The sequence below is a fragment of the Cebus imitator genome, unplaced genomic scaffold, assembly GCF_001604975.1.
Source record: "Cebus imitator isolate Cc_AM_T3 unplaced genomic scaffold, Cebus_imitator-1.0 Scaffold278, whole genome shotgun sequence".
NCBI lineage: Eukaryota > Metazoa > Chordata > Mammalia > Primates > Cebidae > Cebus > Cebus imitator.
Genome location: NW_016107593.1, coordinates 1,479,921 through 1,496,004, shown reverse-complemented (window position 1 = coordinate 1,496,004; position 16,084 = coordinate 1,479,921). Strand labels below are relative to the sequence as shown.

Below are 16,084 nucleotides of genomic sequence, written 5' to 3'. Positions count from 1 at the left end.
ACACACACACACACACACACACACACACACACACACACACACCAACAACCACCACCAAAAAAAAACCAAAATAAAAACACACTCCTTTACACAATGCTGAATGGTCTTTGAGAGGCAAAAGAACACTTCTCAGAGATTTGTAATCTAGTTGTTGCAATCAGATTAAGTATTTATGAAGGAAATTCAGCCACAATGAGAATCACTCCTTCATTTATTTATTTTACATATGCAAAACCCAAGCATGTGAGGCCAAAGTGACTTAATGACTCAATTCTTGGAAAACTTGCTTCACTTTTCAATGTCATTCTGTGTTTCAAAACGGCTATCCATACTACTCCTACTGCTAATCATGGCAATCATGACATGAAAAAACTAAAATAAGAGCAAAACTTTGTATTTTGTATTCAATTTTCTAAGTCCTTTCTCATTGCTTACCTCTCAATTACTTGGAAGAGATAGATATAATGTTGTAACATACATTTGATGCAGCTATGTAAATGATTTCTACTGTCACTTAGCAAATTAATGAAAGCTGAGAGTGGAACAGTATGCTTCCTACTCACCCATCTTCATATACTCCTTGAATATCTTTTATCTGCAGAACATTATTCTGTCTTTCTCTAAATGATTCAGAAATGCACGCTACACTTGATCTTAGCCAAAAAGCCAAGAAGCAATAGGAATGCTGCTAGCTGGAACGTCTAATAGATTTTCTAAGCCCCACACCAGATATAAAAATTAAGAAGACCTCAAATAAATGTTTCTGTGTATCTGTGCCTAGGATTTGAGCTTTATTTAACATTTGGAGTTAAATTTTTTAATAGATCACCAGTGTTTTTTAAAAAAAATTTTACTTTAGTTTCAGGGGTACATGTACAGGTTTGTTATGTAGGTAAATTTGTGTCATAGTGGTTTGTTGTACAGATTATTTCGTCACCCCGGTACTAAGCCTGGTACTCAATAGTTATTTTTTTCTGTTCCTCTCCCTCCTCCCACCCTCCACCTCCAAGTAGGCCCTGGTGTCTATTGCCCCCTTTTTGTATCTAGGAATCGCTAGTGTTTATGGTACAGAATTGACATGCAAGTTTGGGGCTACAGTTGAATTAACCTCGTCACTAGGGAGAAGTCTGTAGGCTGCTCTCAGCTCTGGTCCACTTTTCTCCTGATGCATCTCTGAGCTTCGTATTTAAATAACTCAAGTAGAATTATTTTTTAATATTACTTTAAAAGTGTGCAAAATACTGGCCTACCAGGCTGTCTAATTATTAGTCTCCACTGGGCTCCCTGTGTCTCTGTGAACATAGATTGTGGAATCTCACAATGAAGGTTTAGAAACCTGTTTGACCCTAATTCCCTGGTTCAAGTCTCCAGTGCTTCTACAATAAAGTGTATTGGGTAAGTTATTAGTTACTCCTTTTTCTCTTTAGAATTGTGAGTTCTAAGAATTAGATTGAAGGAACAAAGAAAAGTGGTAGCATGTCAATTTCCTAAAATCGATTTAAATTTAGCTCAGTTTAGCTAAAAAATATAAAAATGAAATGTAAGAAGTGGAGCATAATTCAGATAACATTTCTTACTGGTGTAAATGATTTTTTTAAAAATCTGAGGTGTGTTGATTGTATACACTTGAAAAAGATATTTGGGATGAACAGGCATGGAGTTCAGAGCCAGGGGCAGGAGGGCTGTGCCCCTAAACCAGAAGTGAGATAATGAAGGCTATCATTCAAAAAGACTGGTTACAGTGTTCAGAGAAGTGGAGTGGTAGAAAGCAGTTATGCCTGATATGAGAGTCACAAGAGACTGAAGAGACATTTCTGGTTGTGAATCAGAGGGCTAGTAGGTTTTGCTGGTCCAGAGCACGAAAGCAGGCAACGTGTGTAAGTTTGGAAAGGGAGGTGTATATTCGAAGGGAAGTCTGCCAGCCTCTGATAGATTAACAGAGGAGACATTCATTGCTGGAGGACTCAGCCTTGCATGTCTTGGAGGGACCTGGAAGATTAACAGGGTGGCATTCACTCAGAAACAAGACAGTGCCCCAACCAGAGAAACCCAGTTACAAGAACTGGGACCCAAATCAAAGTAGATTTGCAGTATTTGATTTGAAGTTGAACAATCTGAGAAATTGTCCCAGGTTGGCCTAGCTTTTTGCATAACCAGTGGAAGGATTTTCCCAGAGTAGGTAAAAGAGGGCTTAAATCTCTAGGTAAGAGTTCCACTGGCACTGTTTATGAGAACCAGGGGCCACCAGGGCAACGGTAAAGGTAAGATTGTTTTACAACTATTTAAATGTATTGATGAAGAAATGTTTGTATCATTTTCAAGCTACTAAATAAAATCACAACAGCTTAGCCTTTATCTTTTAATAAAGTAATGTTTCTTGCTTCAATTTAGACATGCTCATAAAATTTTATTTAAAATCAAATATTACTCAATTTGTACTTAACCATACTTTACTATTGCACAAATATTTACCTCAAACCTTAAATAGCAATGTCAGAGTTTTCACTCTGGAAATGTATCATAGTGATACATTTTGTCTAGCTGTTGTCTACATGAACTCACAGATCTCAATTTTAGTACTCTACTCAACTTTCTAACTTCCCTGAATAGAAGGAATTACATATTTATAATGCTAAATTTAAAAATATGTCAACAAGAATAGCATATAACAGTAGGAAAAAATATAGGCCTTTATTTTACGTTACTGACATTTTATCAAATCCATGCTGGGTTAGTACAATAAGTTTATAGGTTTACATAGTTTGCAAAAAGACGAAATTGTTAATGAAAATTGTTTGCACATGCACATAATAGAGTTTATTAGTAGATTAATTTATGTTTTAGCTTGAAATTTAGTTAGATTTTTTTCAGGATCTATAGAAATATTTAGCAAGTATTTACATAAATACTATAAGTTAAATATAATAGAAATGTTATTTTATAATTTTGACATGAATGTAACATTTGTTGTGAATGATGAAATTAGAAAACTTCCCTTTCCAATATCAACCAGAATGAATCCATATGGGTAACCTTGGATTCTACATCCTCTGAGTGTTGCCATTTGTTGTATATCTGGTAGGTAAGTCCAGTGTATTTTTCTTCCCTTTGGAAAGTAGATAGCTTTTCAGAAAACCTTATTCAAGTAAATGCATTATTATCTACTGTGTTGCCTATCTCAGAAACCTGTCATTCTTGATGACTTGTCCTCCTTTGCATTTGACGTTAATAAATCACCAAATCCTGTTAAGTCTACCTCTAAAAATTTATATGGGATCTCTTTTTTTGCTGTATCCCACAGTTTCTTCACTACCCATGCCTGAAGATTCTATTTGCTACAATAAGAAATGTGAATAGTGTCCTGCACAGAGGAAGTTGCTCAATAAATATTCATAGAAGAATAGAAGTTTCAAAAGTGTTACTAAACAACTTCTCTCTCTCAGTGCCCTTTCAATTCACAGTAGAAACAAATGTTCAGTTGCTGGGTCAGTGCACAAATAAGTAGGTCCATCTTCAGGGCATCACTGCTGTACGTGGTCTTGCTTCCTTCCTTCCTGCTCTTTTCTACTTTGGCTTTTTAAAATGCTTCCCACCTGCCACCCTCACAATCTCTCAATCTCTGAATCTCTGGCCCTCACTCTCACATTCTCTTTTTCTCTTTCCCTTTTACTCCAAGTTTCCCATAAAGTAGTTATGATTTACTAAATAATTATTATGTGCCGGCACTCTGATGGAAATTTCACACACGCTCATTGTCTCTTTTCATTCATACCACAATCCTGCAAGGGAGGGATTACTATTAGCTCATACTGATGATGAGAAAACTGAGACTCCAAAGGCTCACATTGCTCATTTGGGGTCACCCATTTACCAGAAACGTAACCGAGATGGGTGTGAGCAGTGTGACACTGGAGGCCGAGTGCCTGTTAGTGGCAATATTTTGGCCAATAGACAAATCAAGGTCAGAATTAGAGTAGTGTCAGAGGGAATGTACATAAGTGGGCAGAAAAGGGATTCAATGAAAACAGATTCTTTCTAAGTACTGATGGGCACACTTTAATGAAAATCCTCAGGGTCTCATGCATACTGGGAGCATATTTTACTCTGCAGGCAACTTCCTGTGAGATTCAAATCACCAGAGGTCCAAAACTGATTTTAAATTAGTTTCAGGATGTGTAGATTCCTGCTGTGTTCCAGCCAAGGCATTCTTATTTGCTGCAAGGACTTTCAGAGTGCCCTCCATAGCTTTCTATGGGAATTCCATCTAGATAAAACCATCTTTTTTTTTTTTTTAAGGCTTTTTGCTGGAGCAACTGGCTGTGTTTGGCAAGGATCGAAATGGGTTTGTCTTCACCTGAAGGTCACTCTGGAGAGAGTAAAGCAGAATGCCAGTGTGCGGTGTGAGATGTGGAGTTAAAAATAGAAGCTTATGAAATGTGGCTTCTGAGAAAGAATTGGGGTGGTGGGCTTATCGACCTTTTTTCCTGTTTTCTCACTTACTACTCCTATATGTCTACAGTGGAGGAAAAAGAAAGCAGTGGTGTAATGGATCCCAGGAAAAGGCTAATCCCACGTCACTGAATTGAACAGGGGTATCCCAGGCAGCTGGGAGATTGGCCAGTGACACTTTGTTTTAAATCAGTTAACTCTTTCCATCAGGTTTATTTGGCAAATAAATGATTTTTATGGTGATCAAAGAGAAGGTGGAGGAATTAGAGGAAAAGCTAAATTTTGCGGTTCTTTTTTCCCAAATATGAAGAAAACTGAAATTAATCCTTGATTCAGATAGATCATTGCAAGTGATAAGGATTAATTTCCCCTTCTCAAGTAATGAAAGGACCAAAAGTCAAGTCACAGCTACTAGAATTGATTTTTCAAAAGTCAAAGGTCATGTGTCAAGTACTTTTAATAAAAATCATTGCCAGAGTTGCCCATGAAAGCTAGGTTGTTTTACAAAAATGTTTCCGTAACAAGAACAGCTTTTGATGGCCTGCTAGGGAATGGGAAATGAAGTCTGAACTACTGGCCAGTGGCAAAATAGGTCTCGTATAGAAAATAAGATGCCTTATACCATTAAATAAGAAAAGAATGCATGAATACTTTCACTTAACTTCCTCAAACAATAGAATTTGGAGCCTCCAGCTGTGTCATCTACCAAAGAACCTAAGAAGAAAAAATTTAACTACCAGAATCTTTGCAATCTGCTGACACTTGAAAACAATGAGAAAGTACAAAAGATGCTAATAAACTTAGCTGCTACCTAAGGATGAGGATGGATTAAACTGATAAAAGCCACTTCCAAAGATGAATAATAACCATTGAGGGGGTTTCCCTCCTCATGTGTTGAGTGTATAACTGATTATATTAATTAATTGCTGTTTGGCATCGATATTAAGATATTGGCTATGTGGGAATAATTTAAGCAATCACTGGAAAACCTCAAGTGTGATAAAGACAAATTGTCTGTCAAAAACTATTACTCATGTAATCATTAGTATAATTAAGTTCTCCAGGCTTATCAAGTGACTTATATTTGGTAGACATACTAAGCACAAATGTTCCCTCTTTTTCAGTATGTACATGGAGATTCAGGTCACTAATTAGGCTCAGTAGTTGGGGATGGTGGCTCACACCTGTAATCCCAGAACTTTGGGAGGCTGAGCTGGTGAATCCCTTGAGCCTAGGAGTTCAAGACCAGCCTGGACAACAGGACAAGACCCTCCCTCTACAAAAAAATATTTAGCCAGGCACATGGTAGCTCATGCCTGTAGTCCAACCTACTTGGGAGGCTGAGTTGGGAGGATCACGTGAGCCTGGGAGGTGTAGGCTGCAGTGAGTCCTGATTGCAACAGCCTGGGTAACACAGACCCTGTCTCAAAAAAAACAGACTCACAGAAGGTCATTCAGCAAAGTCACAGCAAAATATTAATTGGAAATTAAAATATTCTAATTCTTGGTCTAAGGTTTAATATCTACATTTGTATTTTCCTTTTCAACTTGAATATATATTTGACTTTTAAAACAGCTGTAGTCCTCAGAAGGTGGCCCTCCTTGATTTTCCAAAGGCTTTGTATGGAAAACTTATTGGATATATTTTAAAGAAATAATTTAAATTTGGGTTTTTAAAGAGAATATTTTATAGGAGAACTCAGATGAGTATAATTGCCAAGTAGAGTCCCTGTGATAGCTTATTTTAGTGTGAAATAATTAAAAGAGCATAGGCCCTGCAGTGGGAAGTCTTCCAGTGATAGGGCCAGGTGAACTTGGATCTGTCCTTCCTTGAACTGTGCCTCAATTTCCTTCTTTGTAAAATCATCAATGGTGATAATATCTGCTGTTTCACCACTCACCACTAAGATGAGTAGTGAAAGATAAATATAAACTGTGACTATTCATTTGATTCTGGTTTTCTTTTTTGGTTTCTAAAACACTTGGAGTAAAGAATATGTCCACACATGTACACTTACCTGTATGAATGGTGGGGAAGAAGGGAACAGATAGGCATGTGTATATTTTAGGCTATGGGTTCTTTGCAGCCAGAGACTGTATATTATTATTTTATGCATATTTTATCTCCCAAAGAACTTAGCCAAATGCCTTAAATGAAAACATTAATCCAACCTAATATCTGTTTAGCATGGCCTGAAAAAGTTTGCAGTTTTTTTTTTTTTTCCAAATCTACGTTTCCATTTCATTGTCCTGTATATCCCTTGCTTTAGCCACTGAGAGACTACATGACCTTCCCTTGAAGATGCTTTACATTGTCATTATACCTTGAGCTTGTTCTTGATATTTCCTCTGTTTTAAAAACCATTCCCAGCCCCTCCATGAACTCCCAATCACACTTGAAGGATGAGTTCTTTGTAAAGTTCTTCTGATCACGTGACAAAGAATTAATCTCTGGGACATTTTACTTTGGCACGTTGTTTTTTTAATTATTAGCTTCTATGTCTATTTCCCCAGCCAGAAAGGTAAACCATGACTTATTTACGTGTTTCCTTAATCCCAAAAATAGTGCCTGCTCCACAGTAGGAATATAACTGATACATGCTGAATGAGTAACAACTAAATGAATTAGAACTTCCCATAGGTGCAATATGAAGCAGTAAAGAATGTCATCCTTTTGACTCATGTCATCTTTGTTAAAATTCTGCCTCTGTCATTTGCTGGATTTATATGTTTAAGCTATTTAACTATTCTTGTCCCAGTTTACCTGATTGTACAAAGGTCATAGCAATAGACCTTAAATCACAGGGTCATAATGAACGTAAAACATATCTATAATGCAGAGTGCTTAAACCATTGCCAGGTTTAAAGTAAGTGCAAAAAAATGTGTTAACAAATAGTAGTTAAGAGTAATGCTGAATTTATCACACATAAAGAATAGTGGATGCAAAGTAAAGGGTCTCAGTAGTCCCATAATATTTTGAATATATTCTACCAACTTAATCAGATCAAGCATATGTAACTAGATTCCTCTGAAATTATTAAGACATGTTTATTATATAATTGCAGTTGATATTCATTAATTGCAGATTTTGTAGTTGCAAAGTTGCGTGCTTACTAAAATTTATTTGTAACTCAAATCAACACCTGCAGTGCTTTCATGTTATGCTCAGAGCAGCGTAAAATTTGACTTGCCAGATGTCTGTGTTCTTAGCTGAGGTTGAACGAAAAGATGCTCTGTCTTCTTGTTTTAGCCCTTATACTGTAAACAAGCGCCCTTTTGGGGTCTATTTTGTGCCACAATTTTTACTTTCTGTGCTATTGGTTGATACTTTTCTGTTTAAAATGACCCCAGCCCCAGAGTAGAGTGCTGAAGTGCTGTCCAGTGTTCCTGAGAGCAAGAAGGCTGCAGTCTGCCTTATTTCTGGCATTAAAGTTTAATGTTAATGAGTTGACAATACTGCCATATTAAATAAGATATCATTAAACAGAAACAAACATTAAAACAAGGTTATGTACCTATCGGTTGACAAAAATGTTGTAACCAGAGGCTCGAAGGAACCTAAACCTATATTTTCTCTAGGAGCAATATTTCAGTATTCTCAAATTCAGTGTTGGGGTGACGGCAACTGTTGAGAAAATAACAACGTGCTCAGCAAGTAAGTTCAAGTTTAGATTATGTTTTTTCTCCTCTCAAAGAAACTTACTTATTTGTAGAGCACTAGCTAATTTGTAGTAGATATGGAAGAAGGAGCTTGGATTTCTGTCTCTCTGGAGAGTCTAGCTCTGCCTCTGCTCCATGATTGAAACAGGGACAGTGAGGTCCTGGACAAATCTGTTATTTGACTTTGGGTCTGGGTTCTTTGTAACAGCCAGTAATTTGTTTCTACCACCTTAAAACAAAAAAAAAAAAAAAAAAAAAAAACTCTGTGTGCTTATTTTAAAAATTAATTTAAACGTTTTTTAGATTATTACATGCACATTATTTTTAAGTTAAATAATACTAACAAACCTATAACTAAAACAAATAGGCTCTTTTTTTTCCCCTTCCCAAACCTTGCCCCCATTAACTAAAGACTGTCTTATGATATTGGTATGGTTTTCTTTTTTTTTTCTGACGTTTACTTTATGTTTCTCAATAATGTGCTTATTTAGATGTCTCTTAATTTACCAGTTCTAAGTCACTATTTTTAGATATCATCTATTGATGTATTTTTATGTCAGGATTTGGTGTTAACACACTTTCATCCTCTTTTTCTTCCCCAATCTTTTCTCTTTTTTCTACTCCTGCTTCTCCTCCCCTTCCTTCTTTGGTCTAGCTGTAATTAATATAAATGAAATTATAAATCCTGAGTTTTCAGTCCCATGAATATATTGGTATTCTAGGGCTGCCATAATAAATATTGCAGACTGGGTGGCTTAAACAACAGACATTTATTTTCTTACAGGTAGGGAAGCTTGAAGTCCAAGATCAATGTGTTGGCAAGACTTGGTTTCTTCCGAGGCCTCGTTCCTTGGCTTAGAGATGGCTACCTTCTTCTAGTGTCTTCACATGATTTATCTCCATGCATATCTGTGTCCTAATTTTCTCTTATTTTAAGGACACCAATCATATTAAATTTAAGGCCTACCCTAATAACTTACTCTTTAACTACTTAAGGGACTTATCTCCAAATTCAGTCATATTCTTCTAAGATACAGGAGTTATAACTTCAACATATGACTCTTGGTGGGCACAATTCAGCCCAAAAATATGTATTTTGACAATTGTATCCATCTGAGTAACAAACATGAAATCAGTATGCAGATTGCCATCACCCCAAAAAGTCTCCTGGTACCCATTTCCAATCAAAACCCAGAACAGCTGCCATAGACTAGTGTAACTTCTAGTAATTTAGATTAGTTTTGCTATTCTTTAACTTCACATAAATGGAATTAAACAATATGTATGTATTCTTTGAAGTCTGGTTTTTCATCTTATTAAATCTCTTATTACATTAGAATTTTCTTCATTGTCTTCACTGTCTCTTTCTTGCATTTGAAATATTTTTTTTTTCAGATTGCTTTCTTTTCCTGGAACTCACCTTTCATTAGCTTCCTGTTAAGGGGAACACAGAGATATCTTAGAAACCATGTATATCTGAAATATCCATATACTGTCCTTACCATATATTCTTATACTTGTGTTATATTATCCCTATACTTGCTTATTTGACTAGACAAAGAATTCTAGATTTAAAATCCTAGATTAGAGTTGTATAAGTAGTGTTCTATTTTTTTCTAATGTCGAGTGTTGTTGAGAAATCTGATGCCATTCTTACTGCTGATCATGCTTTATGTGACCTGTTTTTTTTTTCCCCTCCATTCTGGGAAGTTGTCGATTCCCTCCTCAGTCCCTGTGAGGCTCTAGTATTTTACAGTAATGTGCCTTGAAGTAGACCTTTCTTGTGTTTATTTTGTTTAACATTCCACAATCCTTTTCAGACTGGAGCTTCAAGTGTTCCAGCTTTGTAAAGTTTTATTGGGAAAGGGGTCATTTGTTATCATTTTTGCTAATTTTCTGCCTTTGATTTTTCCTCCTTTTTTATTCTCTCATCTTATCAGTTGGGTGTTGAAAATTGAGAACCAGATCTCTAATTTGTTACCTTTTCTCTCCAATTTCATGTGATAATTTATTCCCAATGAATTTTGAGAGATTTCTTTTAATTCAACTTCCAACTTATCTATTGACTATTTAATTTGTGCAATCAAATTATTTTTGCAATAACATTTTTTAAATCCTTCAATGTTCTGTGTTTTTGTCCTGTTGATGGATGGATGATCCATTTGTGAGATTACCAGGGTATTAATGACATCTTTTTGGATTTCGTTCTTTGCATTACTGATGTTTCCTTCGGGTGCTATGATCTTCTTACCCATTATTTTTTACAGTTTCCTTTGTGCTAAGGGCTTTCTTTGATGTCTGGTAGTGTTAGATTGTCAGTTTACATTAAAATGATATATAAAAAGCTGATTTTAAACTGCAAATTTTAGCATATGAGTGGGGCTTATTAAGTAGTGAAATGGGAGAGTTCCTTGACCCCACTCGCAGGATGTGCGACAGGGATATGGCTCATCTCTTTGGCTGCTGCACCCTCTTATGGGAGAGGGAACATGTAGACAGGCAGGTGCAGGAGATGGGGTGAGCATTTTGGGGCTCTGGCCCTATGGTAGCAACTAGGGGTGGGTGCCTGTGACTCCCAAAGCCCCGGTGGGTGTGCTACAGTACACTTTTAGCTCTGCCATCTGTAGAGAACTTAAGTGTTAACCAGCTCAGTGCCCTCTTGGTACCCGGGTTCTTGTCTTGTACCCAGGGAGAATCAGGTCATGTGAACAAAGTGAAGGATGGTAAATGTGGGGAATTTTGTCGCTGGATGGAGGTCCCTCAGTGAGATGGATGGAGAGCTAAGAAGAGGATGGAGTGGGAAGATAATCTTCCCCTGGAGTTTGGTCATTCCATGGCTGATCTCCTCCCTGACCATACTCAGTTGAACTTTTCTCGATGTTCAGATGCTCCTTTTCTTCTTTCCTTCTCTGCTGCACCACTCTTCTGTCCCTCTGTTCTTCTGCTCATCTGCTCATTTGCTGTGGAGCCTGGGGTTTGCGATTAATATGGGTACAAGATAGGGGGACATGGTAGGCCAAAAGGTAACATTTGAGTGTGAAAAGAAGAATGACTGTTGCCATTTAGGGCTGTGGATTTCCAGACTTGAGGGTGGGGCCTGTTGCTGGAGAATCACCTTCTTCTAACCAGTATTTCTCTGTCTCTAGTTCATATCAGTAGTAGCCTCATTGTTGGAGAATTGCACAGGGATATAACTGCCTTTTCTCTAGGGCAAAGATAATTTTCTCTAGAGAAAGATTATTTGATATTCTACCCAAGAAGCATATACTTGGTTGCCATTGGTCTAGTGTCTTATGAAGGAAGAAGACATGGGTAACTCACATTCTTGATTTGATTACACTTGCCTACATCCCTGTTCTCTTCTGTTTTAATCTGAATCTTGGCCTCTGAGTTCACATCCCCAGAGGATAAAGCTACCAAAAACTATGGTCAGAGAGGACTGGTAGCCTGGTTTTGCTGGGTGCCTGATCTCAATGACTTTCAGTCCTTCCCTGTTTCTGCACTATGTTTGGAAGTCCTATCTTCCAAGTTAAATAAGTAGCAACAATGTCCTGGTGTCCCTGACTTGTCCTGTTTTTCATTGCCTTGTTTTTTCATGACTTTCTCTTAAGGTATTTAGTTTTCAGGATTTCTTCTTTGGCTCAGTCACCCTTTGATATGGTTTGGCTCTGTCCCCACCAAAATCTCATCTTGAATTGTAGCTTCCATAATTCCTGCCTGTCATGGGAGGGACTCTTTGGGAGGTAATTGAATCACGGGGGCAGGTCTTGCCTGTGCTGTTCTCATGATAGTGAATATGTCTCATGAGATTTGATGGTTTTATAAAGGGGAGTTCCCCCCTACACACACTTCCTTGCCTGCTGCCATGTAAGACATGTATTTGCTCCTCCTTTGCCCTCTATCGTGAATGTAAGGCTTCCCAGCTATGTGGAACTGTGAGTCCATTAAACCTCTTTTTCTATATAAATGACCCGCTCTTGCATATGTCTTTATTAGCAATGTGAGAACAGACTAATATTCCATATCTCCCTCCAGTTTGCACCTTCCAGATATTAGTTGACATCTCTCATCCAATGGAGTCTTATTCTTTATTGTTTTATGCCTTTATATAATTTAGAATATTTTACTGTCATTTTAGCAGTGTACGCAAAGGCAAGGTGATAATGCATTCAAACAGTCAAAGGAATTGCGTATTTCTGTTAAAACCAGACAAATAAGAATGCTGTCAGTTTGTGAGAATGAATTTAATTTGTCTTTAAGTGGCAATCGGTAACACTTCTTGCTTCTCTGCTTTCTTCACACTTATGGTTTGGGTTACTTCTTTGACCCTGTCCCATTGTCCTTTCTTTCTTCAATGTTTTAATTTACATCTATTATTTTACAGAGTATCAAAGTTAGCTGGCTGCCTCCTCCATCAGGAACACAAAATGGATTTATTACTGGCTATAAAATTCGACACAGAAAGACGACCCGCAGGGGTGAGATGGAAACACTGGAGCCAAACAACCTCTGGTACCTATTCACAGGTCAGTGTTCCATGGTGTGGTGTTGCCAGGTTTTGATGAATTAAATGCTTTAGGAATAAAATATACTCTCACTCCAAAGGAACATTGATTTTTTTTTTTCTTGGCATCCTGGCAGGTGACATCTATTGGTTGGACCAAGAACAACCTTTATATTTTTAACTTTATGTTCTCTATAATACTTTCACTATATGTTTTTCTCTGAATCATCATTTTAATACGTGTATCATAAAATGTTTATTCATATTAGTTTCTCAGATTGCTGATTTAACAAAATCATCTGTTATAAAAACTTAACATTTTAACCAATAATTTTTAAAAGTCATCTAATGAAATTGTTCCAATTTCAGTCACTTTGATTCCTCCCTACCAATATCTAGGGGTAAGAATGGGTTGAAAACTGAAGAAAAGGGTAAATTGTAAAATAAAGAGAAAGACTATTCTACTTTCTGCTAACATAAAGTAAATTCACTTTTGCAGCAATATTGGTAGAATTCATAGTAGATCAAACTTCTCTATGAAAACTAGACCCAGTTTTCATACAAATAATATTTTTTTAATTTTATAAAATAAATAATCATGTATTTTCTTTAACAACTGTGACTTTTAATCCACATCAGTCCAGGTTTTTAGAAAACAGACTGAGACAAGGCTTTCAAGGTAATACCTTTTAAGTTATAAGTTCAGGAGAGCAAGAATGAGAGAAGAGAAGTGATCCAGGGAAGAAGAGAAATCAGACAATGGTGGTGCGTTATCCAGCTGGGGTGGACACAGCTTTGGGACAAAGATAGCACTTGCTAGGTCTCCTGGGTATCTCTTGAGAAGCCGCATGAACTGTTGTCTTACAATCCATGGATGGAAGGTGTGAGCAGTTGCTCTCTTGTATATCATTGGTTGAGTTCAACAATAGCTTACTGGTAACTCTGCATCTCCAGGCAGTCCCCTGTGAAGCCAGAGCTTCTGACGGCTGTGCAGACACGTAGGTGTCTTTTTGTCAATCAGCATGTTATGTGGTGGTGACGTGGTTTAGGGTATGATCAGAGCTCAGGGCTTTTCAGACCTAGGAACAACTTGGGCTACTGCCAGAAACTTGGCAAGCAAAGCTTATAGAGTGGCTCAACAACACAGCTGCGTAGACGAAGTTGAGCAACTCTGAAGTGGCTCATAAACTGGGTCAGGATGATATAGAAACCTTAAAGCACGTGACTTACAACTGATAGATGAGGCAAACTACCATGGGACGTGGGCAAAAAAAAGAGGAAGTCATCCCACATATATACCTTTTCTCTACACCAGATACTCAGTGAATTTCCATTTGATATTATGACACACAAACTTTATAACCCTCTTGTTTAGCCTACAATCAGAGACTTGAAAGTGACTTATTTTTTTTCTTTTTCTCAAGTTGTCTTTTATGCCTATATAATTTTAGCATAATAGAGCACTTTGAAGTAGATTGCCAAAAATCAAGTTCATATTTTAAATATGGGCAAAATCTCTTAGGCAGAGAATGATTAAATCTAACAGAAAGTTGTGACATTTACCATATCATTTTAAAAGATTTTTAAAAGCCAAAATCCTATGGTTATTTTATTCCCCCTGACAAAATAATGGGGAAAACGGCAAAAAGAATTGAAGTGGAGAACATGTGTTCATTAGCATATTCAGTATAATAATGACTTTTACTTTGAGAGAAATCACCAAAATTGAAAAATCTTGCTGAAAATATTTTAGTATGAATTCTAAGATTTAACATTAGAGTAGGAGAGACCCTAAGGATAATTTAATCCCAGTCTTGTGTTCTTCCAGACATAGAGATTTGAAGCCCCAAAACTTCATCATCATTGCTTTTGCTTCTCAAATGACAAACATTGAAAATATAAAATTAGTCTCTTATTTTAAGATAATTAACTGAAGGATGAATATTCCAATAGAAAAATTAATGATTGGATGGTCAATTCACAGAACTATACGCAGCCAATAAAGATGATAAAATGTTCAATTTCATTAACAAATAGAGAAATGCAAATTAAAACAAAAATGAGTTAGCATTTTCCTTTGATTAAAATAATAAAGATAAAAATAAATGATGGCATCTTGTTATGGAAAGCATATGAGAAATGTACACTCTCATATACTGCTTGTAGGACAAAAAATTTCTATAACCTTTCTGGAAAGCAATGTATACATATATATATATATATATATATATATATATATATATATGTTTATATAGAAGTATATACATTTGTATGTGGATGTATGTCTGTGTGTGTATTTTTCTTTTCATAAAGATATGGCCCAGGTTTCCAAATTCTAAAGTTTATCTTAGGAAGCAAACATATTTTTGAAAAGTTTTTAGCTAAAAGCATANTGATGGCATCTTGTTATGGAAAGCATATGAGAAATGTACACTCTCATATACTGCTTGTAGGACAAAAAATTTCTATAACCTTTCTGGAAAGCAATATATATATATATATATATATATATATATATATATATATATATATGTTTATACAGAAGTATATACATTTGTATGTGGATGTATGTCTGTGTGTGTAATTTTCTTTTCATAAAGATATGGCCCAGGTTTCCAAATTCTAAAGTTTATCTTAGGAAGCAAACATATTTTTGAAAAGTTTTTAGCTAAAAGCATATTGTCACATTATTTTAATAGCAAATAGTGTTTTTAATAACCTAAATATCCTGCTATAGGAAGTTACCTAGACAATTCAAACACAATTGTATCTTGGAATACTATATGTCTATTTTAAATGGCATAGTGTAAAAATATTAAATCTTATGTAAATTATGATTATTTAGAATATAGTAAGCAAATATCCTAGTTGTCAGTCAGTATTAGTACAAGAGCTCGTATTTATTAAAGCATTCGCATAAAAATATTTAGAATAATATATATACTAAAATGTTGATCATAAATATTGCTTACTTTTTAACAACAATATGGTATGTATTTTTAATTGCACATGTAAAATAAAAATAAGTTTAAAATATTATGACTTTTGGTTTCGAAAGTTGAAGATTTTCTCCCACTAATGCTCATGCAATACCATCTAAATGGCTTAGAAAAGAGTGGTCCAGAAAATAAATGAAGAACAGTAGCCTCATTGCCAATAGAATTTGCTAGTGTTAATTACTTAGTCCTTATGAGTTATTTTGGCGAATGGATTTTAACACATTCAGTTAAGTATATTCAAACCAAAATTCTGACTCCCTAAATAACAGAACATTTTAGGACTTTCCCTCTGTTTAAGGTAAAATCATTGAAAAAAAAAAAAAAAAAAAAAAACATAAAAACATAGAGCAGCAACTATTAGCCTTTTTGCCATCTGAAACCCAAAACAAAATACCACAGATTTCATGACTTAAAAGAACAGACTTTATTTGCATAGCTCAGGAGGCCAGAAGTCTGATATCAAGGTGCCAG

The 16,084-nt window shown here is 36.0% G+C and overlaps 1 protein-coding gene across 4 annotated transcripts in view; it reads left to right on the top strand.

Moving 5' to 3' along the window:
• DCC (DCC netrin 1 receptor) overlaps positions 1-16,084 on the top strand; it is a 1,206,315-nt gene that overhangs the window by 961,326 nt on the left and 228,905 nt on the right. For all 4 annotated transcript variants that reach the window (XM_017501124.2, XM_017501122.2, XM_017501121.2 and 1 more), the window contains exon 13: positions 12,495-12,636. In XM_017501124.2, coding sequence (XP_017356613.1) covers positions 12,495-12,636 — 142 coding nt within the window. The remainder of the gene's footprint in view (positions 1-12,494; positions 12,637-16,084) is intronic.